This window comes from Chlorella variabilis, assembly GCF_000147415.1.
Source record: "Chlorella variabilis unplaced genomic scaffold CHLNCscaffold_25, whole genome shotgun sequence".
Taxonomy (NCBI): Eukaryota; Viridiplantae; Chlorophyta; class Trebouxiophyceae; order Chlorellales; family Chlorellaceae; genus Chlorella; species Chlorella variabilis.
Window position 1 is genome coordinate 151,322 of NW_005435063.1, and position 21,573 is coordinate 172,894.

At 67.9% G+C, this 21,573-nt stretch overlaps 7 protein-coding genes across 7 annotated transcripts in view; 2 read left to right on the forward strand and 5 right to left on the reverse strand.

Annotated features, from left to right (window-relative positions):
- Positions 1–2,043, reverse strand: part of CHLNCDRAFT_56342 (hypothetical protein) — a 3,190-nt gene extending 1,147 nt beyond the window's left edge. The window contains exons 1-6 of the mRNA XM_005844020.1: positions 1,812–2,043; positions 1,645–1,730; positions 1,285–1,447; positions 786–1,028; positions 371–542; positions 31–165 (exon numbers count right to left, since the gene is read on the reverse strand). Coding sequence (XP_005844082.1) covers positions 31–165; positions 371–542; positions 786–1,028; positions 1,285–1,447; positions 1,645–1,730; positions 1,812–1,979 — 967 coding nt within the window. The 5' untranslated portion in view covers positions 1,980–2,043. The remainder of the gene's footprint in view (positions 1–30; positions 166–370; positions 543–785; positions 1,029–1,284; positions 1,448–1,644; positions 1,731–1,811) is intronic.
- Positions 2,044–2,381: 338 nt separating this feature from the next.
- CHLNCDRAFT_27288 (hypothetical protein) lies at positions 2,382–3,301 on the reverse strand (the record flags this gene model as incomplete). The annotated part of the gene is made up of 2 exons (XM_005844021.1): positions 2,382–2,882; positions 3,128–3,301. The coding sequence occupies 2 exons, from the start codon at positions 3,299–3,301 to the stop codon at positions 2,382–2,384; spliced, it is 675 nt and encodes a 224-aa protein (XP_005844083.1).
- A 1,473-nt stretch (positions 3,302–4,774) lies between these two features.
- On the forward strand, positions 4,775–9,333 carry CHLNCDRAFT_139487 (hypothetical protein; the record flags this gene model as incomplete). Its single annotated transcript, XM_005843933.1, has 19 exons — positions 4,775–4,785; positions 4,917–4,973; positions 5,084–5,237; positions 5,459–5,557; positions 5,687–5,758; positions 5,861–5,940; positions 6,037–6,126; positions 6,288–6,349; positions 6,475–6,577; positions 6,826–6,967; positions 7,182–7,281; positions 7,445–7,495; positions 7,629–7,759; positions 7,896–8,040; positions 8,205–8,431; positions 8,578–8,663; positions 8,781–8,845; positions 8,967–9,148; positions 9,268–9,333. 19 exons carry the CDS (start codon positions 4,775–4,777, stop codon positions 9,331–9,333), a joined length of 1,923 nt encoding a protein of 640 aa, XP_005843995.1.
- Positions 9,334–9,779: 446 nt separating this feature from the next.
- On the reverse strand, positions 9,780–11,947 carry CHLNCDRAFT_139488 (hypothetical protein; the record flags this gene model as incomplete). Its single annotated transcript, XM_005844022.1, has 9 exons — positions 9,780–9,809; positions 9,914–10,000; positions 10,217–10,318; positions 10,527–10,627; positions 10,732–10,795; positions 11,047–11,135; positions 11,373–11,466; positions 11,613–11,795; positions 11,930–11,947. 9 exons carry the CDS (start codon positions 11,945–11,947, stop codon positions 9,780–9,782), a joined length of 768 nt encoding a protein of 255 aa, XP_005844084.1.
- A 590-nt stretch (positions 11,948–12,537) lies between these two features.
- CHLNCDRAFT_139489 (hypothetical protein) lies at positions 12,538–16,434 on the forward strand (the record flags this gene model as incomplete). The annotated part of the gene is made up of 12 exons (XM_005843934.1): positions 12,538–12,842; positions 13,011–13,125; positions 13,271–13,554; positions 13,763–13,887; positions 14,104–14,270; positions 14,465–14,620; positions 14,821–14,920; positions 15,073–15,149; positions 15,275–15,364; positions 15,580–15,707; positions 15,870–16,012; positions 16,178–16,434. The coding sequence occupies 12 exons, from the start codon at positions 12,538–12,540 to the stop codon at positions 16,432–16,434; spliced, it is 1,947 nt and encodes a 648-aa protein (XP_005843996.1).
- Positions 16,435–16,816: 382 nt separating this feature from the next.
- Positions 16,817–18,372, reverse strand: CHLNCDRAFT_139490 (expressed protein; the record flags this gene model as incomplete). The annotated part of the gene is made up of 6 exons (XM_005844023.1): positions 16,817–16,924; positions 17,085–17,146; positions 17,286–17,370; positions 17,533–17,672; positions 17,803–18,007; positions 18,211–18,372. The coding sequence occupies 6 exons, from the start codon at positions 18,370–18,372 to the stop codon at positions 16,817–16,819; spliced, it is 762 nt and encodes a 253-aa protein (XP_005844085.1).
- A 669-nt stretch (positions 18,373–19,041) lies between these two features.
- Positions 19,042–21,567, reverse strand: CHLNCDRAFT_139491 (expressed protein; the record flags this gene model as incomplete). The annotated part of the gene is made up of 8 exons (XM_005844024.1): positions 19,042–19,149; positions 19,310–19,371; positions 19,511–19,595; positions 19,762–19,901; positions 20,026–20,230; positions 20,431–20,550; positions 21,304–21,426; positions 21,559–21,567. The coding sequence occupies 8 exons, from the start codon at positions 21,565–21,567 to the stop codon at positions 19,042–19,044; spliced, it is 852 nt and encodes a 283-aa protein (XP_005844086.1).
- Positions 21,568–21,573: the final 6 nt, after the last annotated feature.

Genomic DNA, 21,573 nt, shown 5'->3' on the forward strand with positions numbered 1-21,573 from the left:
CTACTCCCCCTCCCACCCACCCACCCTCACCTGCGGAGATGGAGTGCGGGTCCACCACCTGCCCCTCCTCATCTTGGATCAGTAGCGAGTAGGAGCCGTGCAGCACGCCCGGCCGCCCCAGCGTCAGCGTGGCCGCGTGCTTGTCGGTGTCGATGCCCTCGCCGCCTGCGGGGCGCGGGCCGGCGCGCGGCGGCGGCAGCTTAAGAGGCTGCGGGACGCTGGCAGGCAGGCCAGGAGGCATGCTGGAAGAGCGCAGGAGGCAGGCAGGAGGCAGGCAAGCAGCAAACCAGCGCGCACGCCGCGTGCGTCGCCAGGCCTGCACGGGCCTGAGAGGCGCAATGTCATCAAGGCGCGCTCCACCGCGGCTCACCGGCCTCCACGCCGATCAGGCGCACGTCGGCGTCGTCGACAAACTCGTGGAAGAGGCCCATGGCGTTGGAGCCGCCGCCCACGCAGGCCACCAGGATGTCGGGCTTGCCGCCCCACGCCTCCTGCGCCTGGCGCCGCGTCTCGCGGCCGATGCAGGCGTGGAAGTCGCGCACCTGGGGGTGTGTGGGTGTGTGGGTGGGGGGTTGTGTGTGTGTGTGTGTGTGTGTGCGTAGGGGGCAGGCGGGCGGCGGGAAGGAGGGTGCGAGGGAGGACCGCCTGCCGCCTGTGTCCTTCCGCCTGCCCCCTGCTGCCTGCTGCCTGCCCGCCTTGAACGACAGCCTCGCATCCTAAGCCCCCCCTCCCCCTCCCGATACAAAAACAAAACATGCAGCGCCGCGCCTCCGCCGCCGCCTCACCATCATGGGGAAGGGGTGCGGCCCCGCCACGCTGCCCAGGATGTAGTGCGTGCTCTCCACGTTGGTCACCCAGTCGCGGATCGCCTCGCTGGTGGCGTCCTTGAGGGTGCGGGTGCCCGAGGTGACGGGGCGCACCTCCGCACCCAGCAGGCGCATGCGGAACACGTTGAGCGCCTGCCGCTCCATGTCCTTCTCGCCCATGTACACCACGCACTCCAGGCCCGCGCGCGCGCACACCGTGGCCTGCACGCCGCCGGGAGGAAAGGAGGAGGGACGAGGGTGGAGGGGCCAGACCGGGATGGAGGGGACGGGCCGGGGTTGGAGGGGACGGCCAGGAGCAAGGGACCCGGGCACGGCGGCAGCAGGCACCGCAGCGGCGCGGCAGGCAGCCCGCAAGGCGTGCCGGCTGGCGGCGGCGCCGGCACCAGCATCCCAGCACAGCCCAGCGCAGCCAGGAAAACAGGGAGGCAGCGGGAGGGGAGCGGCGGCGCCGCCGCACCGTGGCCACGCCGTGCTGCCCCGCCCCCGTCTCCGCGATGATGCGCTTCTTGCCCATGCGCTTGCACAGCAGCGCCTGGCCCAGGGAGTTGTTGATCTTGTGGGCGCCGGTGTGGTTCAAATCCTCGCGCTTGAGATAGATCTCGGGGCGGCTGCCGTCGGGCCTGCACAGGTGAGGTGCGACAGCGCGGGCAGCGGCGGGCACGGCGGCGGCGGCCGGCGGAGTGAGCACGAGCGCGGCTGCTGCGGCTGGCATGCGGGGCACCGGGTGACCGCCGCGAGGGGTCCTCTGCCCGTTGCCGGAGGCGGCAGCAGCGGTGGCGGCTCCCGCCTGCACCCCGCCGCCTGCCGCCAGGCGCACCTGCGGTAGCGCTCAGACAGCCGCTCCGCGTGATACAGCGGCGATTCCCGGCCCACATAATGCTTCAGCAGGTGATCAAGCTCGGCCTGCGGGGAGTGGTGGAGCGGGTGTGGTGGTGGGGCATGTGCGGCTCGCTGCATGCCGGCAATGCACCCAATGCGGCTCACCTGGAAGGCGGGGTCGTTGATCGCCTCCTCGTAGGCCGCCGTCAGCTCGTCCAAAGCCAGAATCAGCGTCTCTGGCACATACCTCCCGCCAAACTGGCCATACCGGCCCGTCTTATCGGGCCGCTGAACCTTTGGCTGCGGCGGAGCGGCTGTGCAGGAGACGGGCATGGCGCGGCGCTGTGGGCGCTGTGAGCGAGGCTGCACCACTGCCCGCAGCGGGGCGCAGAGCTGTGCGGCCGCCACACACTGCTGCATGGTTGCTGGGCAGCAAAAGAGGGCGCGGAGGAGCAAAACCGGGAAGTGTTCTTGCTTGCTGGGCATGCTAGGACTCCATGCTCACCGCCGCCACTCCGCCCCGCCCGCTCGGCATTTGATTGCTGTTTACATAACTCATGGAGCGCATTATTGCTCACAGTAGGCTAGAAACACACAAGCTGCATGATAATGTAGGCGGCAGCGGCAGAGGAGGAAACCCAGGGCCGCATGGGCGAGAAAAAGTGGCGGTGGCAGGTTGGACCGACGCCAGGGTAGTGGTACAGCGGCGCAAAGCGCACTCCCTGCCAGGCCTCCCTAGGCGGTGTACACGCGGATGGGGGCGCCCCGGGAGCGGCAGATGGGGCATCGCCGCAGGCCGTGCGAGCAGCGGCTGCAGGCGCACATGTGGCCGCAGGCGGGGAAGACGGTCGCGCAGGGCCGCTCCAGGCACACCACGCACAGGGATGGCCTGGCACCGCCCTCAGCCGCCTCCGCAACATCCGCCGGCTGCGGCTCGGCCGCGCTGGCTGCCGGCGCGCCCGCCGCCCCGCCACCGCCGGCCGCTGCGGCCGCCGCCGCTCGCTCGCGCATCGCCTTCTCCACCCGCTGCCGCAGCCGGCGCTGGCGCACCCAGGTCAGCGCGTGCTGCGTGGCGGCGGCCACCAGCATGCTGGCCCCCACCGCCGTGAAGGCCGCGGCCCACTGCTGGCAGGCCAGCGAGCTGGCCTGCAGCGAGGCGATCACATCGGGCAGCGGCTGGCGGCTGAGGTAGAAAGCGCCGTCGCGAGGCGCACGCAGCACCAGCATCTTGCCGCCCTTGCGCACCGCGCCCTGCGCCGCAGGCGGAGGGGCGGGCCGGGATGCGCTCGCGGGGCAGCCGAGCCATCGGCTCATAACAGAAAATGCCAGCAGCAGCAGCAGCAGCAGCAGCACTTGGATGCGCCGCACCACCCCGCGGGGCATCGCCCACAGGGAGCGGCATGCAGGGCCTCGCCCCACCGCAGCCCGTGCCTCTCCCCACCCCGCAGCCCTCCCACCTTGAACACCGAGGGGTGCTCCACCGCGGTGGCCAGCTCCCCCACCGCCGTCAGCATGGTGCCCACAGGCAGCATGCGCTCCACCTGGCGCACGCCCACGCTGCGGCTGCCCTGCACCTCGTCCACCACACGCCCCAGGAAGCCCTGGGTCTGGTTGTCGGGGATCCTGCAGCACAGCACAGCACGGGGGCAGGGCATGGTTCCAGAAGCGGGGCTGTGGGGCTGGGGGATGTGCGGCACGAAGCTCGCGGCAGGCCTGTTCTCCGAGGTGGCGGCGGCCGGGCAGCGAGGTGGGCAGCGCAGGCCGAGGGCAGGCAGCCGCAGCCGGGGAGAGCCAGCCAGAGCGGCAGCCAGCCAGAGCCACAGCCAGAGGCAGGCCCAGCAGGCCCAACGCCCGACTCACAGCCGGTCCCCAGACATCTGCAGGTAGTCCCCATCGGCACGCCGCCCCGCTACCACGGGCACCTCCGTGCCGCTGCCGTCCACCAGCCCCCACTCCGCCTCCTTCACGCTCTCCCGCAGCAGCTGGGTGGTGCCCACCCACTCCGCGCCCGCGCGCCGCTCGCTCTTCTTCTCCTCCCGCATCTGTCGGGGGCGCGCAGGCGGGCAGGCGGGCAGGCGGCCATACTGGGAGCGCTGTGGGGTGCCCCCACTGGCGTCCCAAGGCGCAGGCGCACCCAGCCCGGCACAGCCGAGCTGCGACCACGCTGGGTGACCCATCGCAGCGGCGCCGCCCGACTGCGCCTGGCGTCCCGCCTGCAGGCGCACCTCGATGATGGCGGCGTCGGTGTCCGACATCTCGCAGCGGTACGGCTTGGGCGCCAGCACGCGCCCCGTCACCGCCACGATGACAGGCACCAGCGCAAGGAGCTGCTTCAGCTCTGCGGCATGTGGGGGGGCCGGCAGACGGGCCGCGTGGGGCTGAGCTGAGCTGGGCAAGCTTCAAGGAGGGGAGCCGGCCAACCGAGTGGGCGCAAGTAACAGCGACAGCACAGGCGCCATGAGGTGGGCACCAGTGCATGGGCCCGGCACAGGCAGTCCTGCTCGCAGCCAACCCACCAGACAGGCTTTCCACCGGGACTGCCGCCCCCAGCTGCCGCGCCTGCTTCCCCTTGGCCAGCCCCACCAGCGCCAGCAGGCCGCCCAGCGCGCATGTGGCCAGCCCGCCGTAGCCCAGCAAGGAGGTGAACAGCATGGGGCTCACAAAGTCTGCAGGCAGGCAAGGGGGGGCGTCGGTGACAGCGGGCGGCAGCGGGCAGCGGGCGGGTGGTGCCGGACTGACTGCCACGCTAGCCCCGGCCCTGCGGCAGTGCCCCCGCTGCAAACAGGCCACGGGTCATGTCCCCGCAGGGGGCCAGAAGCTGCCTGCCTGAAACCTAGGGGACTCGGGGCGATGGGGTGCGCTCAGGGCCGCGTCCAGGTCTTGGACTGCAATTGTGCACTACGCAGGGAGCCAGAAGAGCGTTGATAACTGCAATAGCTCAGCCACGCTGAGCTGGCAGTCTCGACAGAGATGGTCGGAGCGCCTCCAGCCGTTATCGGCTATGCACGTCTGATCGCTATATTGCAGCAGTCGCTGGTTCCGGTGTCCCAGCCGCCTGATCGCCGCCCATCACGCCATCTGGACCTCGTGCGTCACAGGGCGTCCCCCAGGGCCCCAGCGGGGTCGCTATGGATGGCCTGTGAGTGGCATGGTGTCGCATGCCCCGCTGCGCTAGGCTGGCGTTGGCGGCGGAGCCTGCTGCCAGCCACCGCCTGCCGCCACGTCTCCCGAGCCTGACCTTGCCCTGTAAAACTGCAACTGTATCTGCAGACCGGCGCTTTCGAAGCTGCGCCTGGAAGCCATTGATAGGCAGGGCAGTGATGTGAGGTGAGTGCAGAATTTCCGGATCGGTGCGGCAATCGGCGCTGCCGCAGCCACTCCCGCTGCAGCTGCCAGACGCTTCCAAGCACTCGATGCCTCCCTGCGCACCCGTGCAGGCAAATCGCCCACGACCATGCACACCCACCACGTGCCTCAGACCTGGCGGAGCTGCAGCAGCTTCAGAAGAAGTCGGGGCGGGAGCGGGATGAGGCGCAGGAGGGGCGAACGGCGCAGTCGCTGTCGGAGACGCTGCGGTCGGGGGCGCGGCGGGTGAGCACAGGGCCCTCCTGCTCCCTGCAGGGATGGGCATAGGAGGAGGAGGAGGTTCTGGCAGCCAGCATCGTCAGCAGGGCAGGACCATGCTGCTTCATTAGAGGAGGAAGGGCTGGCTGGGGCCAGCACGGTCGACCGGGCTGGTGCTGCCTCCCTGCTTGCGGCGGGTGCCGCCAGGCCCTCAGCTGCTGCTCCGCTCCGCCGTCCCGGGCGTGCAGGCAGGCCCTCGCGTGATCCGGGGCGAGCCTCACGAGGGCTACACGCCCATCAGCCCTCGTGTCAGCGTGACAAACACGCAGGGCAGCGGCTTCGTCAAGGTAGTGCAGCTGTGTGCCTTCGTCACCGGCCCGCAGAGGGGGGGTGGCGCGCAAAGCCATGGCGGCAGGGTGGAGGCCAGGGTCGTGGCGTGGCGTGATGCACATCGTCGTGCTTGCCGCCCGCTGCAGGCCATGTCTGATGCGGGGCTGAAGCCGACCATAGTGTATCACAACCTGTCCCCCGCGGAGCTCTACGAGAAGGTGGGCTGGGCGGGCACTCTGGGCGCGGGTGCCAGCTGGGGAGCCCAGGTGCGAGGCACGCGGCGCCGGCCAACCCTGTACCCTGCCCTGTGTGTGCCGCAGGCGCTGCAGTACGAGCCCAGCAGCCACATCGTGACGGGCGGCGCGCTGGCGACGATCTCTGGAGCCAAGACGGGGCGCAGGTGCGCCCGCCGCTGATCCATGTCTCGTCGTTCCTGGCTCGCAACAGCTGCTGCTGATTCGGTTGGCCCCTCGTCTGCCCGCCTGTCCGACTGCAGCCCGCGCGACAAGCGCATTGTTCGGGAGCCAGACAGCGAGGCGGATGTGTGGTGGGGGGAGGGCAGCCCCAACTATGAGATGGATGAGCGGTGAGTGCAGGTTTGGGTGGGCATCGGCAGGAGGCTGGGCCAGCAACAGCTCCCATGGCGCCAGTGTGTAGCAACGCGTGTTTGTGGTCACGGTGGGCTGATGGTTCCACCGCTGGCGGGCCCTGCCACACACACGTACGATCTCAATGCTGCCTCTGCAGCACCTTTTTGTTGAACCGCGAGCGAGCCGTGGACTACCTGAACCAAGCAGACCGCCTGTACGGTGCGCCCCCCCAGGGATCACGCCATGCAAAAGCTTGCTGACGTTGTGGCCACTGCTGCGGACTCTCCCAGCTCCCTCGCTCCCTACGCCCCCACCCCCGCCCCCGCCCTGTTCTTCCTCCGCAGTGTGCGATGGGTATGCGTGCTGGGACCCCGCAGTGCGGTACCGCATCCGCGTCGTCTGCGGCCGCCCCTTCCACGCCCTGTTTGCCCACAACCTGCTGATACGGTGCGGCGGCGGCGGGCGTGGTGCAGCCGCGCTGCGTGCCTGCCCCGCCCTGCGCCTCGTGTCGTGTGTTTCCCGTCACGAGCTGGCTGGCCTCCTGCCCTGGTGCCTTGCCACCTCTGCACCGCCACACGCGCACCATGCCCACTCCTGCTCCCACCACCACCACCGCCACCACCACCACCACCACCACCAACAACAACAACAACAACAACATCACCGCTACCACTGCCGCCACCCATGTACCGCAGGCCCAGCGAGGAGGAGCTGGCCGACCACTTTGGTCGCCCCGACTTCACCATCTTCAACGCCGGCGTCTTCCCCGCCAACCGCCACACCTCCTACATGACCTCCTCCACCTCAGTGGACATCTCCTTTGCGCACCGGGAGATGGTGGGTGGCGAGCCGGCAGGGGGTGCCTCTGAGGGCGGGCTGGCCTGGATGACATGCCTGCCTGCCTGCCTGACTGACTGCCTGCCCGACTGCCTGACTGCCTGCCTGACTGCACAACTCCACAACTGCTTGCGTGAGGGGCAGCGGCCCTGCACCTGCCGACCGCCTGCCGTGCACCGCCGGGCTGGCTCTGCCTGGCCCTGCTCACCCGCAGGTCATCCTGGGCACGCAGAGCTGCGGGGAGATGAAGCAGGGTGTGTTCACACTCATGAACTACTGGCTGCCCAAGCGGGGCATACTGCCGCTCAACTCAGGTGGGCGGGCAGGCAGGCAGGCAGATAGCAGCAGCAGCAGCAGCAGGAGCGGTAGTGCGGCAGCGGCGGCACCCCCTCTCACCTGTCGGCGGCTGGCTGGCGCTGGTGGGCCCGAGCCCGACTGGTGCGCTGCCTTAGCTCTGCTGCTGCTGCGCTGCTGCAGGGTGCAATGTGGGCCAGCAGGGTGATGTGGCGCTGTACTTTGGGCTGTCTGGTGGGTGGCCAGCGCCGCAACCACAGCGCGCCGTGCGCCGCTGTCCTGCACCGCAGGCCTGGCGCACGCGCCGTGCCCTGAACCCGCGGCATTTGCTGCGCTGCGCTGCCACCCTGTCTCTTCCCTGACCCAGGCACCGGCAAGACGACGTTCAGCACCGATTCTGAAAGGCGGCTGGTGGGTGACGACACGCTGGGCTGGGGCGAGACTGGGGTGTTCAACATAGAGGGCGGCTGCTACGCCAAGTGCATCGGGCTGAGCAAGGTGGGCGCCGCGGAGGGCTGGCTGGCTGGCCGGGGAGGGATGCGGTGGTGTGCCTGGGCAGCGGGCTTCGGCCCACAGCACCCACACAAGCGGCGTGCAGCCCAGCCCTTCCCGGCTGTGCCGCCGCTCCCCGCAGGAGCGGGAGCCTGGCATCCACGCCGCGCTGCGCTTTGGCGCGGTGCTGGAGAATGTGTGCTTCGACGAGGAGAGCAGGGAGGTGGATTTTGATGCCAGCAGCATCACGGAGAACACGCGGGCAGCGTACCCCATCGAGCACATGGGTGGGTGCGGGTGTGGCGCCGCGGGCGCGCAGCAGCGGCCACAGCAGCTGCCGCGGCGCCTCACCGTGTCCGTTGCCGCACGCCAGGCTGGGGTGGTGCCCTTTCGCCCGCCTGGCCGCCTGGCGAGCTGGCTGCCGTCCCGCCGCCCGTCCCCGTGCCTGCAGGCAACGCGCTGGTGCCCTGCCTGGCGGGCCACCCGCGCAACGCCGTCTTCCTGTGCTGCGACCTGTTTGGGGTGCTGCCGCCGGTCAGCCGGCTGAGCGCGGCGCAGGCGCTCTATTACTTCATGAGCGGCTACACCGCCAAGGTGGCGGGCACGGAGCAGGGCATCACCGAACCGCAGGCCACCTTCTCCGCCTGCTACACCTCCACCTCCCTGGTGTGGCACCCGGTGAGCAGCTGCACACCAGCGGGGCGGGGGCCCAGCACTGCATGGTTGCTCGGTCAGGGTGAGGCCAGCTGTCTGTCCCGCGCTGCGACCGCAGCATGCTCAGCATGCTCAGCATGGCCTGGGCTGCTTTGCCTGTGCCTTTGAAGACCAAGTATGCAGCCATGCTGGCGGCCAAGCTGGAGCAGCATGGCACACACGTCTGGCTGGTCAACACAGGCTGGTCCGCCGGCGGGTGCGGTGGCCGCGCATTGGGGCAGGCTGCTTACTTGCCAGGAGGAGCGTGGTGCTCTTGCGTGCTGGGCAGCCCGCGCCAACCGCAACCTCGCTCCTGGAGCCCCGCGTCGTGCAGGTATGGCGTGGGGCGGCGCATCTCCCTTGAGCACACCCGCGCCATAGTTGCGGCAATCCATTCGGGTGAGGAGGGGTGCCGGCCGCCCCCCTACATACATACAGCTGCGTGATGCTTTTGCAGAGTGGCTTGGCAGGGCGGAAGGCTTGGGGTTTCCTAGCCTCCAGCGGGATTGCATGTGTGCAGGCGAGCTGGCGGCGGCCGAGCGCCAGACGCTCCCGCTCTTCAACCTCCAGGCGCCCACCAGCTGCCCTGGGGTGCCCCCAGAGCTGCTGCTGCCCAGCACCACGTGGGTGGACAAGGAGGCCTACAGCCAGCAGCTGGTGCAGCTGGCCGCCCTGTTTGTGGCAAACTTCAAGAAGTTCGAGGTGGGGCCTGCCTTTGGGGCGGTGCGCCAGCTGGGGCTTGCCGGGCGTGCCACCGCTGCTGCTGGCCTTATACTTGCCCGTGCATTCAGGGGGGCTCCCGCTTCATTTGGCTGCTGCAGGGCGGCAGCCGCCACATGTCGGAAGAGGAGGTGCGGCGCATTGTGGAGGCGGGGCCCAGCCTGTGACCCGCATCAGAATCGGCCCTGCTCCCCTCTTCGTTGGTAGCAGCCTCAGTTGCTTGACACATACACGCATTCTCGGCACTGTTTCCCATTTCCTTGGTATGGCCGCTTTCCCGGCATGCCTGCTTGTTGCGCTGTCCCCGCCGGTCTGCCCTCAATTCGCAACCTGCCTACCTGTTCCTTTCCTTATGTCATGTTGGATGGCAGCACATTTACACCTGCTACCTGCTGCAGTCAGTGGTCAAGCCATCAGTCATGATGTGCAGAGAATGGCGTCAGTTTGTTGCGTGTCAGCTGGCAGGAGCGAAAGCAAACTAGTTTGAGCTGAAGGGTTAAAAGCGGGGTGATGGTGGTAATGGAATGGTGGTAATCAGGCCGGGGGCAATGGCCCTGTTGTTTGTGCAGGGTGGGCGCCTAACGTCTGCCTCACTGCGCCTAACGTCTGCCTCTCACTGCTCCTCCATCTCCTCATCCTCGATCTGCGCAGCAGACACACCAGCACGCCGCATCAGCAGCCACGCACGCATGCACACAGCTCTCAGAGGGGCCACCACCAGGCACTCCCGCCACCAGGCACACCCACCTTGGGCGCCAGGTAGTACCTCACATACCCAAAGTCGGCCACCTTGTACTCCACCACCACGGGCAGCTCCTTGCTCAGCTTGATGACCTGGCGGGGCGGGCACGGGACGCAGGGAAAGACAGGGTGGTGGTGTCTAGCGTATTGACAAGAGACACGGGGCAAGAGACACACATGAGCGGGCCGGCTGCCTTGCACGGCCGCAGGATGCAGGCGCTCCGCTGTCGGCGCGTTGCTGGCGTCCACGCCCCAGGCAGGGCAGGCACATGCACGGCGGCGGACGGCAGCAGGCGCGGCTCATCTCACCACCGAGGGGGACAGGGCTGTGGCCTTGGTGAAGGACGTGAGGTAGCGCAGCGCAAAGGTGAGGCTCACCGGCTCGTGCATGTCGATCACCGTCTGCTCCTCCTGCGCAGCCCACGGCGTGGCGGGCAGCGCCAGGAATCACACAAGAGGAGCGCAGCACACACAAGAGGAGTGCAGCACCCCACACCATCAGGTGCAAGACCGACAACAGCTGGATCCGTGCGGGCGGCGCGATGCAGCAGGGGGGCAGCTACGAGGAGCAGGCGGCGGTGCACGGCTGGACAGGTGGCGGCGGGGCCCAGCGCCGCACCTGCTTCTCCACGTTCAGGTTCTGTCGGCAGATGACGTTGGCGGAGCCGATGTCGCCGTTGGTGGAAAACTTGACGCCGTCCTTGGTCACGCTGATCTCCACTGCAGGCGTGAGGGTGGAGGTGCTGCCATTGGCGCCGTGTGGTAGGCTGTGCGGGCGTGGCGGGCGACACAGCTGCACCCCATGCCACCCCCACCGCACCCACCCGTGTCCCCGATGCTGCCCAGGTCCTTGGTTATCCGCTGGAACTCGGTGCTGGGCATGGACACCTGCAGCAGCATGGGCCCAGGGGCGCAGCGGGGCACAGGGGTGGCGGGCGGGGACGCCTGCTGCGCCTTCGTGCCGCTCGCCACCCGAGGCGCTCGAAACCCGACACTTACACACACAAGCACGCACCCCCGACGCCGCCGGCCCGCCCCACCCACACACGCACACACGTGGTGCGTGCCGCCCCTGCGCAGCAGCCCGCCCAGCTGCCCACCACCACCACCACACCCCCACCACCCACCCACCCACCCACCGTGGCCGAGTACTCTGTGTCTGGTATGCCCAGGTTCTCGCTGGTGATGTCCATCAGCTTCAGCTCAAACTCGCTCACGCGCCCCTGGCCTGCTGGGAGGGCAGGTTGGCAGGCGGGCAAGCACAGGAGACGAGGCGTCGAGTGGGTGGCCGACGATGACGGCTGGAGGGAGGGTGGATGGGCAGGCCGCGCGCCCGCTGCCCTGCCCCTGGCTGCCCCAAAGCAGGGAGGCAAGAGACCGCCCCAATGCCGCGCTCTGCCCGCCGGCACGTGCCCAACAACCCAGCCGGCCAGCTCAGGCTGCTCTTGCCCCAAACAAGCCCCACCTGCGCTCTCAAACAGGAAGGTCACCACATCGCTGTTCTCCTCTGCCTTCATGGTGATCACATCGTCGTTTGCGGCGCACTTGAGCATCTTGGCCTGCGCCAGGAGCGGAACAACCCGGTCAGAGCACCCAGCCGAGGCGGGATTGACGCCGCGGCAGCCCAGATAGCCTCGACGGCAGCGCCGCGCCAGGCGCACGCAACAGACCCCGTGCGCCGCCCGCGCCAGGCGGCGGCGCGCACCATGTTGTTCAGGTTCATGCCCATGCTGAACGAGCGGTCGGCGCGGAAGTGCTCAAAGCCGTCGGAGCGCAGGGAGAGGGCGACCAGCGAGACGTGGGAGGAATCCATGGCTTGCAGCGTGATGCCGCCGCCGCTGACCTCGAAGTTGGCCTCCGTGATCAGCTCCTTGACCGCCTCCAGCACCTGCAGGTGGGGTGTGGAGCCGCGCCAGGCCGGCGACCGCAAGGCAACGTCGGTGCGGGGTAGCGTTGGGGCGGGGGGGGTGGCGCCGTGGCTGGCCGCCAGGGACTTGCCTTCTTCAGCAGGGCTCCCTGCACCAGCCGTGCCTCAAACATGCTGGCGGTCTGCTGGCAGTGGGTTCCAGGACCTGCAGCAGGAGCCAGGCAAATGGCGGGTTGCACGGTGCTGCGACGGTGAGCAGGCGGTGCCGGCAGTTGCCGCCAATGGCCGACAGCAGCAGGCTGCGGCTGCCCTGCGGCTGTGATCGCGCAGCGTTATGCGCCCCCTGGCGCGCTGGTTCCCAGCCTTGCTGCACACAAGCGGGCCCGCCGATCACTGAGGGAGGGAGAACAGGGCTAGAATCGGAGGGTGGCGCTTGCCTTGCCTCTGCGGAACGATCCCTGCACTGGGCTCGCCTCAATGCCTGACAAGCGCCTGGCACAGCGACGTGCTGGTCTGAAACAGCGACAGCAGCGGTATATATACTGCGAGGGGGAGCTGTAAGTAGCGAAGCCAAACTAGGCAGGCGACAGGACCTGCCAGAGCAGCAAATGGCGAAATGCCACTCTCTCCTGCCGTGCGTGCTGCGGCTTTTGCTGCCGCCACAGCCGCCAAAAGCTATGCATGCGCCTCCCCAGCACCTAATTTGCGCTGCAGGTGTTACCTGATAGCTGCTCGGACTGGCGCCAAAGGTCTTTCAAGCATGATGCGCCTCGCTGCACAAAAGCTGCAGCTGGTAGCCAGCCGGCTGGCGGGCTGCCGCACCAGTAGGGCAGGAGCTGCCAGTTTCAATGCCGTGCAGCGTGCTGCTCACAGGGTGGCTGGCCGGGCGCCGCGGGAAGCGGCGGCGCGGTGGCCCGCCCGCCGGCCCGTGGCGAGGGCCAGCGCGGCACACGAGGCGGGCCCAGACGGCAGCACCAGCCGGCCGGGCTACGAGGCAGACCTGCAGCTGCCCACCCACTGCTCCGGCTGCGGCGTGGAGCTGCAGCAGGAGGAGCCGGAGGCCCCCGGGTGAGCTCCCGCCGCCGCGCCCGCCGCACCTCCCCTTCCGCACCTCCCCGCCCGCACCGCCCCTCGCAGACGCTTTGCCGCTGAGAGCCCGTCCGCCAGCCACGAGGTGCTGTTCCGACATGTCTGATCGCCGCAGCGGCTGCTGCCCTGCTCCTTTCCTCCCTGCAGCTTCTTCCAGGTGCCCAAGCGCCTGCTGGAGCAGCTGGCAGCGGAGGGCGACCTGGATGGCGCTGGGCTTGAGGAGGACGACAGCGAGCTTGTGTTTGACGACGTGGGGCTCGAGGTGCGTGGCTGGGTGGCTGCACTGCATGGCAGGGCCCCGGGCGCGCTGTGTGCGCTGGCGGGAGCAAGCAATCTCCAGGCGGGCGGGCGGCATGCCGCGGTCGGGACCGGCGCTGAGTGGAGGTGGCGGCTTGTGCCTGGTGCAGGCTGATGAGGCCGGCGCCGAGGCGGCGGCCGGCCAGGAGCAGGCGGGCGTGGCGGGCGAGGCGGCGGCTGGGCCGGGGGAGGTGCAGGAGGCGGCGAGCACGTCTGGGCGGGACCCAGAGGAGGAGGCCAAGTGGGCTGCCTTTGATGAGATGGTGGAGAGCTGGCTGGGCGGCTCCAAGCCAGCGCGCGTGGAGGTGGCCAGCTATGCGGAGCAGGAGGAGGGCCAGGGCACGGGCGGGTCCAGCGTGCTGTGCGCGCGCTGCTTCTCGCTGCGGCACTACGGGTGAGGCCGGCGCGCGGGCCTTGGGGCCCCAAGGCGGGGAGGCAGGGCAAGGGGCGGGTGGCGCTGAGGGGCCAGCGGGGGCTCCCAGGGCGGCTACTGCTCTCCGAATGCGGCCCACTAACACAGCCAGGCTCCTCCCTCCCCTCTCCCTGCCCCTACTCATCATCCACATCACCCACCCGCCTCCCTCCTGGCCTGCCCCGCTCAGGTCTGTGAAGAGCGAGGCCGCGGAGGCGGAGCTGCCGGCCTTTGACTTTGAGCGCAGGGTGGGCCTCAAGATCCAGCTCCAGAAGTTCAGGCGCTCGGTGGTGCTCTGCGTGGTGGATGTGGCAGGTGCGCGGGCGGCGGGGCGGCGGCGGCGGGCTGTTGGGGCGGGGCGGTGGGGCCAGGCTGGCGGACCAGGGGTGCTGGTCCGCCATCGGGGAGGCAGGCATGCGATTTGGTATGCGCTATGCGTGGTGTGCGGCGGTGGGCGGGTGGGTAGCATGTAGGGAGGGAGGCCCTCTGTGCTGCGGCAATGACGCACATGCGCCCCGCCCTCTCCCGCAGACTTCGACGGCTCGCTGCCGCGCCAGGCGCTGCGCAGCATCCTGCCGCCGGACCTGCAGCAGGGGCCGCTGGATGTGGGGCGACCGCTGCCGCTGGGCTTCCGCCTGCTGGTGGCCGTCAACAAGGCAGACCTGCTGCCCAAGCAGGTCACGCCCGCACGCCTGGAGGTGCGGAGTGCGCTGGCCATGCTGTGCATGCTGTGCATGCTGGTTGCGCTGTGCACGCTGGGCCGCCGGCCAGCTGTGCTGTCATCGCCCGCGCGGCAGGCATGGCGGCAGCGGGGGCCCTGCCTGCCGGCGCTGCACCAGTGCGGTGCGCGTCACCCCTGGCCGTGTTTGTTGTGCCTGGCTCCCCGCCGCAGAAGTGGGTGCGCAGGCGCATGGCGCAGGCAGGCCTGCCCAGGCCTAGCGCCGTGCATGTCGTGAGCAGCACCAAGCAGCGCGGCGTGCGGGAGCTGCTGTCAGACCTGCAGGCGGCGGTGGGCGTGCGCGGCGACGTGTGGGTGGTGGGCGCGCAGGTGCGGCGGCGGCGCGGCGCAGCATGCAGGGCCTGGGGATGCGGGGCCGCCTGCCGCTTGCTGCCAATCACATCGGCTTGTGGTGGAGGCTGCCATATCAGAGTGCCGCCTGCCAAGCCAAGCCTCCCCCTCTCCATCTGCCCCGTCCCACCCCCTGCCCCCCTGCCCCTGCCCCCCGACCTGCTCTGCCACCTCTGCAGAACGCGGGCAAGAGCTCCCTGATCAACGCCATGCGCCAGGTGGCGCGCCTGCCCAGGGACAAAGACGTCACCACGGCGCCGCTGCCGGGCACCACGCTGGGTGAGCGGCGTCCCCGGCGTCGCGGGGTCGGGGTGGCGCCGCGTCCGGCGCTGCTGTGCAGGACAATGCTGTCCAGGAGCCGTGCTTGCCTGGCCTGCGTGCGCCGGTCTCGCCAGCCGAGCCGACCAGGGTGTCTGCCTGCTGGCCTGCAGGCATGCTGCGAGTGACGGGCCTGCTGCCCACCGGCTGCAAAATGCTCGACACGCCCGGCGTGCCGCACGCGCACCAGGTGCGCCTGCCTTGCACGCTCGTGCACGCTGAAGGGATCGGCATGCCGCTGCGCGCGGTGTGGTTGGCATTCGCGTTCTCGAGCCCCTCCCCGCCTCCCCTCGCCCCCGCCGCTGCCGCCTGCAGCTGTCCGGCCACCTGACCGCCGACGAGATGCGCATGGTGCTGCCCCGCCGCCAGCTCAAGCCCCGCACTTTCCGCATCGGGGCCGGCCAGGTGGGGGGCGTGCCGTGCAGCGAGGGCAGGCAGGCTGCCGTGCCCTCCCCTCGTTTGCCCTAACCCCATTGCCCCGTACGCTCTCCAGCAACGTCCTCCTCCAGCCGCTGTTTCCCTCCCCCGCTGTGTCCGCTGGCGCCCATATCCACCACCACCATGCACACATGCACGGTTGCTTCTGCCCACCCATGCCCTCCCCATCCCTCGCTGCGCAGACGGTCATGATTGGCGGGCTGGCTCGCGTGGATGTTGTGGACAGCCCCGGCGCCACCCTCTACCTCTCCGTCTTTGCCAGCGACGAGATTGTGTGCCACCTGGGCAAGACTGAGACCGCGGAGGAGCGGTGCGCCGGCGCCTGCTGCTGCTGCTGCGCTGTCGCCACAGCCGGCCTGGAGGTGCTGCTGGCGGCCGCTTGCTGGGCACACACACACGCCTGTGGGCCCAGGGGCGTCCTGGCCCCTGCCTTCCTGCTGACCCTGTGCCGCCGCCGGGCCCGCCGCCGCAGGTACGCCATGCACGCCGGCGGCAAGCTGTGCCCCCCACTGGGCGGCGAGCAGCGCATGGCGGCCTTCCCACCGCTGCGGCCCACCGAGGTGACGGCGGAGGGCGACTCGTGGAAGGCCAGTAGCAAGGATGTGGCCATAGCAGGTGTGTGTGCCAGCGGGGGCAGCCCGGGCCTGGGGTGCACCGGGGCAGACTGCAGCGGCGGCCACTGCATGCCGTAGCCAATGCACGCCAGCCGCCTGTCTGCCCTGCCGCCACATCTTGCCCGCCGCATCTGGCCCGCCTGCTGCCCCCCCACCCCACGTGCAGGCCTGGGCTGGGTGGGGGTGGGCGTGTCTGGCACCGCGGCGCTGCGCGTGTGGGCGCCGCCGGGTGTGGCGGTCACCACCCACGACGCGCTGGTCCCCGACTATGCTCGGGATCTGGAGCGCCCAGGCTTTGGTGTGGCGCTGACGGAGGTGGGGAAGAACCGGCGGGAGGAGGAGGCGCGGCAGTTCAAGGCCGCCAAGCAGCAGCAGCGCAAGGGGCGGCAGGGGGCCAAGAGGGCGGCGGCGGCCGGCAGCTAGGCTGGCTGGCTCAGGCAGTGCGCTACTCGCTGCTTCTCTGTTGCCCTGTGTCATGCTGTGACGATCAGCAGCCTGTCTGTCTGTCTGTCTGTCTGTCATACTCATAAGGAGCAAGTGAATGCAACTTGTGAAGGCACCATACACAAACGAGGGGAGAGAGGGGAGGGGTCGGGTACACATAGAGCAAGGGGAGAGAAGTCTGGTTAGGATGGCGCTCCCTGGGGACAGTGCGGACAGGGCTACGAGACCCTATGCCGTTACAGGCAAAGTGCAACTTCAACAGGTGCGTGTTGTGTGTGGGGGGGGGAGGTTTGCGGTATAAGTCAAAAGTTGAGGGTGAGTACACGAGAGGGGCAAACTGTAGTGTGCGCTCAGACAATGCTCAGCTGACGGCCTTGTCATCACGCAGCGGCTTGAGCGGCAGTGACGATGCCAGGCTGGCCAGCGCCTCTTCCATCTCCTGGGGCCCGTCCACCTTGGCCAGCCGGATCTGCAAGCAGGCGAGGGGGCACTAGGGGTAGCGGCGAGGGATGATCAGGAAGCTGGCCAGCTGCGGAACTAAGTGTGGTAGCGGCAGCGAGTGCTGTTGTGTATGCTCCGCCCCTTCCTGCACAGCGCCCCCAGCAGCAGGTGCGGTGCCGCCCCCTCACCTGCACAATCGACTGGTCATCCAGTGTGCGCTTGCCCTCTGTGTCCCAGACCTCAATGCCCTCTGCAAGCCAGCCAACATGGCAGCGCACCACCGAGCCATCAGGCAGCAGGGCGCATGCGCGACTGCCATGCAGCGCACCCCGCCAGCCGGCCTGTGAAGCTGTGTAGGGGCGGCCCCACCCTGAACGCAATCCTCTCACCGATGCGCAGCAATTCCATGATCTCGCCGCCCTCCGCCTCCGGCACCAGGCCGTAGTAGGTGGCTGTATCCACATTCTCTGCGCCCTGCAGCACCCGAGCAGGCAGGGCAGGCGGTGGCGCGGGCTGCCGGGCAGCTGGCTGGGCGCTAGCGCTGGCGGGCGCTGATGCCCCTCTGCCCATCTGCCAACCGCCCCCGTCCAACTCGGCTCCCCTCGTCCACCCACACCCACTGGGCTGGCAGCCCACCTGGAAGGCGATAGAGCCGCAAGGCAGCCCACGGGCATAGCCAATGATGCGCTTCACGTCGGGAAACTTCTGCCCTGGCTGGGGAGCGCCGGCTGCGCTGGACGTGACGTTCATCAGCACGCGGTATGCGATGAAGAGGCCTGGATGGCGAGAGCGAGGGGGCAGGCTGTGCGCAAAAGGAGGCAGTGTGCCCCTGCGTGCATGCCCCAGCCCTGCTCCAGCCTACTCCCCTGCATGCACGTGGCTATTTCACACTGCCGTCCCACTCACCAGATTGTGCATCCACGCTGGGGATGATCAACTTGAAGTTGGAGAGGGAAGAGGACTGCGCGAGGGCGTCAGCCATCACCTCTTGCAGGTCCAGGGAGCCACCGGCCTCCAGGGCTTCCTTCAAGGCAATCTCGTACAGGCTGCCATCCAGGCGGCGCTGATCCTCCTCAGAGTCCAGCTTCCACACGCCCGCCAGCTCCGATGCCTGCACACTTGCACCAGCGGTGGCGCCGGCGGCGCGGGGGTGGTGGTGACGGCAGGGCTTCCCACGGGGTGCCACGTGAAAGCGACATGGGGGAAGCCCTTGTTGACGACGACCTCATCCATCGGGGAAAGCAGCGGCCAAGTGCAGCCTAGCCTGGTTGCGGGGGGCACATGCCGGACACCGATACCCCAGCCAACCCTCACCTGCTCCCCAGTGAGCTTGGCCGGACCTCCAAACAACGGGAACGTGCCAGAAAGCTCTGAACTGGAGCTTTCGTCGGCAAGAAGGCTCCTGCGCCTGCACAAGGCAAGCGCAGGCGAAGCGCAGGCCAAGAGCACGACCAGGTGCACGAGCGAGAAGGCCATTGTGGCTGCAAATTACTTAAGGCACAGCGCAGGAGATGGACTGGGGGATTGGCCCCGGTGCATGGGGCCAAGCTGGCATTCTACAAATCCGGACTGAGAACAATGAGAGATTTCCAAGAGGAAGGCTTTTATCTGATGTAGGAAGGGATAAGAGGAAGGGCGGAGGCCTGGGGGGCCCGCATCCGAACTCTCGTTTCCTTCCTGTCGTTCCAAAGCCCCCCAGGAAATGCATACCAGCTAAATCCAAGCATCATCAACTACGAAGACAGCTCAAAGACTGCAGGAGCACACTAAACACCGGCTGCCCCGTCAGACGGCGCCGTCGCCGTGTGTCGCCTGCAGCTGCCTGCGCGTGCGGCCCAGACTGCCTAAACTCCCAAACCCCTGCACCCAGTCTCAATCAAACTAAAGCTAAGATAATAAACAGCAGATGCCCCTTCATCACGTGTGCCCCTTGCCCAAGGTCTGCTCACGCGGCCTATCATAGCGGGGTGACTGTAACCCAGTAGCAGGGAGACCTTATGCCGTCACAGACAAAGTGCAACTTCAACAGGTGCGTGTTGTGTGTGTGTGTGCGAGGTTTCCGGTATAAGTCAAAGTTTAGGGTGGGGACACGAGAGGTCACGGTCTGCCAGGGGCAAACTGCGGTAGGGTGCGCTCAGACAATGCTCAGCTGACGGCCTTGTCATCACGCAGCGGCTTGAGCGGCAGTGACGATGCCAGGCTGGCCAGCGCCTCTTCCATCTCCTGGGGCCCGTCCACCTTGGCCAGCCGGATCTGCAAGCAGGCGAGGGGGCACCAGGGGTAGCGGCGAGGGATGATCAGGAAGCTGGCCAGCTGCGGAACTAAGTGTGGTAGCGGCAGCGAGTGCTGTTGTGTATGCTCCGCCCCTTCCTGCACAGCGCCCCCAGCAGCAGGTGCGGTGCCGCCCCCTCACCTGCACAATCGACTGGTCATCCAGTGTGCGCTTGCCCTCTGTGTCCCAGACCTCAATGCCCTCTGCAAGCCAGCCAACATGGCAGCGCACCACCGAGCCATCAGGCAGCAGGGCGCATGCGCGACTGCCATGCAGCGCACCCCGCCAGCCGGCCTGTGAAGCTGTGTAGGGGCGGCCCCACCCTGAACGCAATCCTCTCACCGATGCGCAGCAATTCCATGATCTCGCCGCCCTCCGCCTCCGGCACCAGGCCGTAGTAGGTGGCTGTATCCACATTCTCTGCGCCCTGCAGCACCCGAGCAGGCGGGGCAGGCGGTGGCGCGGGCTGCCGGGCAGCTGGCTGGGTGCCAGCGCTGGCGAGCGCTGATGCCCCTCTGCCCTTCTGCCAACCGCCCCCTCCCGCCTCGGCTCGCTCCCCTCGTCCACCCGCACCCACTGGGCTGGCAGCCCACCTGGAAGGCGATAGAGCCGCAAGGCAGGCCACGGGCATAGCCAATGATGCGCTTCACGTCGGGAAACTTCTGCCCTGGCTGGGGAGCGCCGGCTGCGCTGGACGTGACGTTCATCAGCACGCGGTATGCGATGAAGAGGCCTGGATGGCGAGAGCGAGGGGGCAGGCTGTGCGCAACAAGAGGCAGTGTGCACCGGCGTGCATGCTCCAGCCCTGCCTATTATCCTGCATGCACGTGGCTGTTCTACACTACAGTCTCACTCACCAGATTGTGCATCCACGCTGGGGATGATCAACTTGTAGTTGGAGAGGGAAGAGGACTGCGCGAGGGCGTCAGCCATCACCTCTTGCAGGTCCAGGGAGCCACCGGCCTCCAGGGCTTCCTTCAAGGCAATCTCGTACAGGCTGCCATCCAGGCGGCGCTGATCCTCCTCAGAGTCCAGCTTCCACACGCCCGCCAGCTCCGATGCCTGCACACTTGCACCAGCGGTGGCGCCGGCGGCGCGGGGGCGGTGGTGACGGCAGGGCTTCCCACGGGGTGCCACGTGAAAGCGACATGGGGGAAGCCCTTGTTGACGACGACCTCATCCATCGGGGAAAGCAGCGGCCAAGTGCAGCCTAGCCTGGTAGGGGGCATGTGCCGGACACCGATACCCCAGCCAACCCTCACCTGCTCCCCAGTGAGCTTGGCCGGACCTCCAAACAACGGGAACGTGCCAGAAAGCTCCAGTTCAGAGCTTTCTGAGAAAGCTCTGAACTGGAGCTTTCGTCGGCAAGAAGGCTCCTGCGCCTGCACAAGGCAAGCGCAGGCGAAGCGCAGGCCAAGAGCACGACCAGGTGCACGAGCGAGAAGGCCATGGTGGCGGCAAACGAGTTAAGGCACAAGAAGAAGAAGACTAAGGTGGTGGAGGAGGGAGGGAAGAAGGAGGGAGATGGCAGCTGCCGCCCTGAGACTCCGCACAGGGCGTATCAGTGACCAGCCCTGAGTGCAGCACCCCTACAGGGTATAAATGCACCAACCAGTCATGATACACCAGATGGGAGAGCCAGGCGGCCGTGCTGCAACAGTTTGGCCCTCATCTCGTCGGGAAGGCCGGCCGGCGGTGTCGCTCGGGTGACCCACCACAATGCACACAAATTATTGCTCCTGTGGTGTCAGCTGACTGAGGTGTTGGGTGTGGAGCCTGTGAGGCGCCATATGAGGCTCCAGATGAGGCAGGAAAATAACAACGCTGGAGATGGACTCGACGCCGCTGCGGAATTTGCCCACTGCCGGCGGCTCTTGAGGCACAAGCTGGTGAAAACAAATTCTGGACTAATTTTTTAATACTGACAACCCACACAATCAATCGATCCCTGAATTCCCTGCCCAGAGGAGGTTCAATACCCCCACTTGGGTTGGGGCAGTGGTGAATGTTCACCACTTCTGTTTCTAGGTGGCGGCACAGGTTGCCCGTTTGCGACACTTGGGCAGATGTGTGATCACAGATGGCGAGTGGATTACATCATCACCAATGCAACATGCACATCAGGCCCCCTGCACCTTGGTGCATTCCAGGTCGAAATCATCGGGAGCAGCCGCTGCCACCCATTTCGCCATCTGCCGTACGCTGCCAGTCGACGCCGACAGCTCGAGCAGGCTGGCCAGGTTCATCACCACCGCCTCCTGCAGCAGCGGCAGGATTCATTGAATGCCAGGTGCCACGAGACAGAGCCCCTCCAGCAACAGCCCGATACGCCTCATGCCCTTCCCCTCAGTGCCAGCAACCTCACCTCACCACGACACACACACACACACCTGCATCATGGCGGC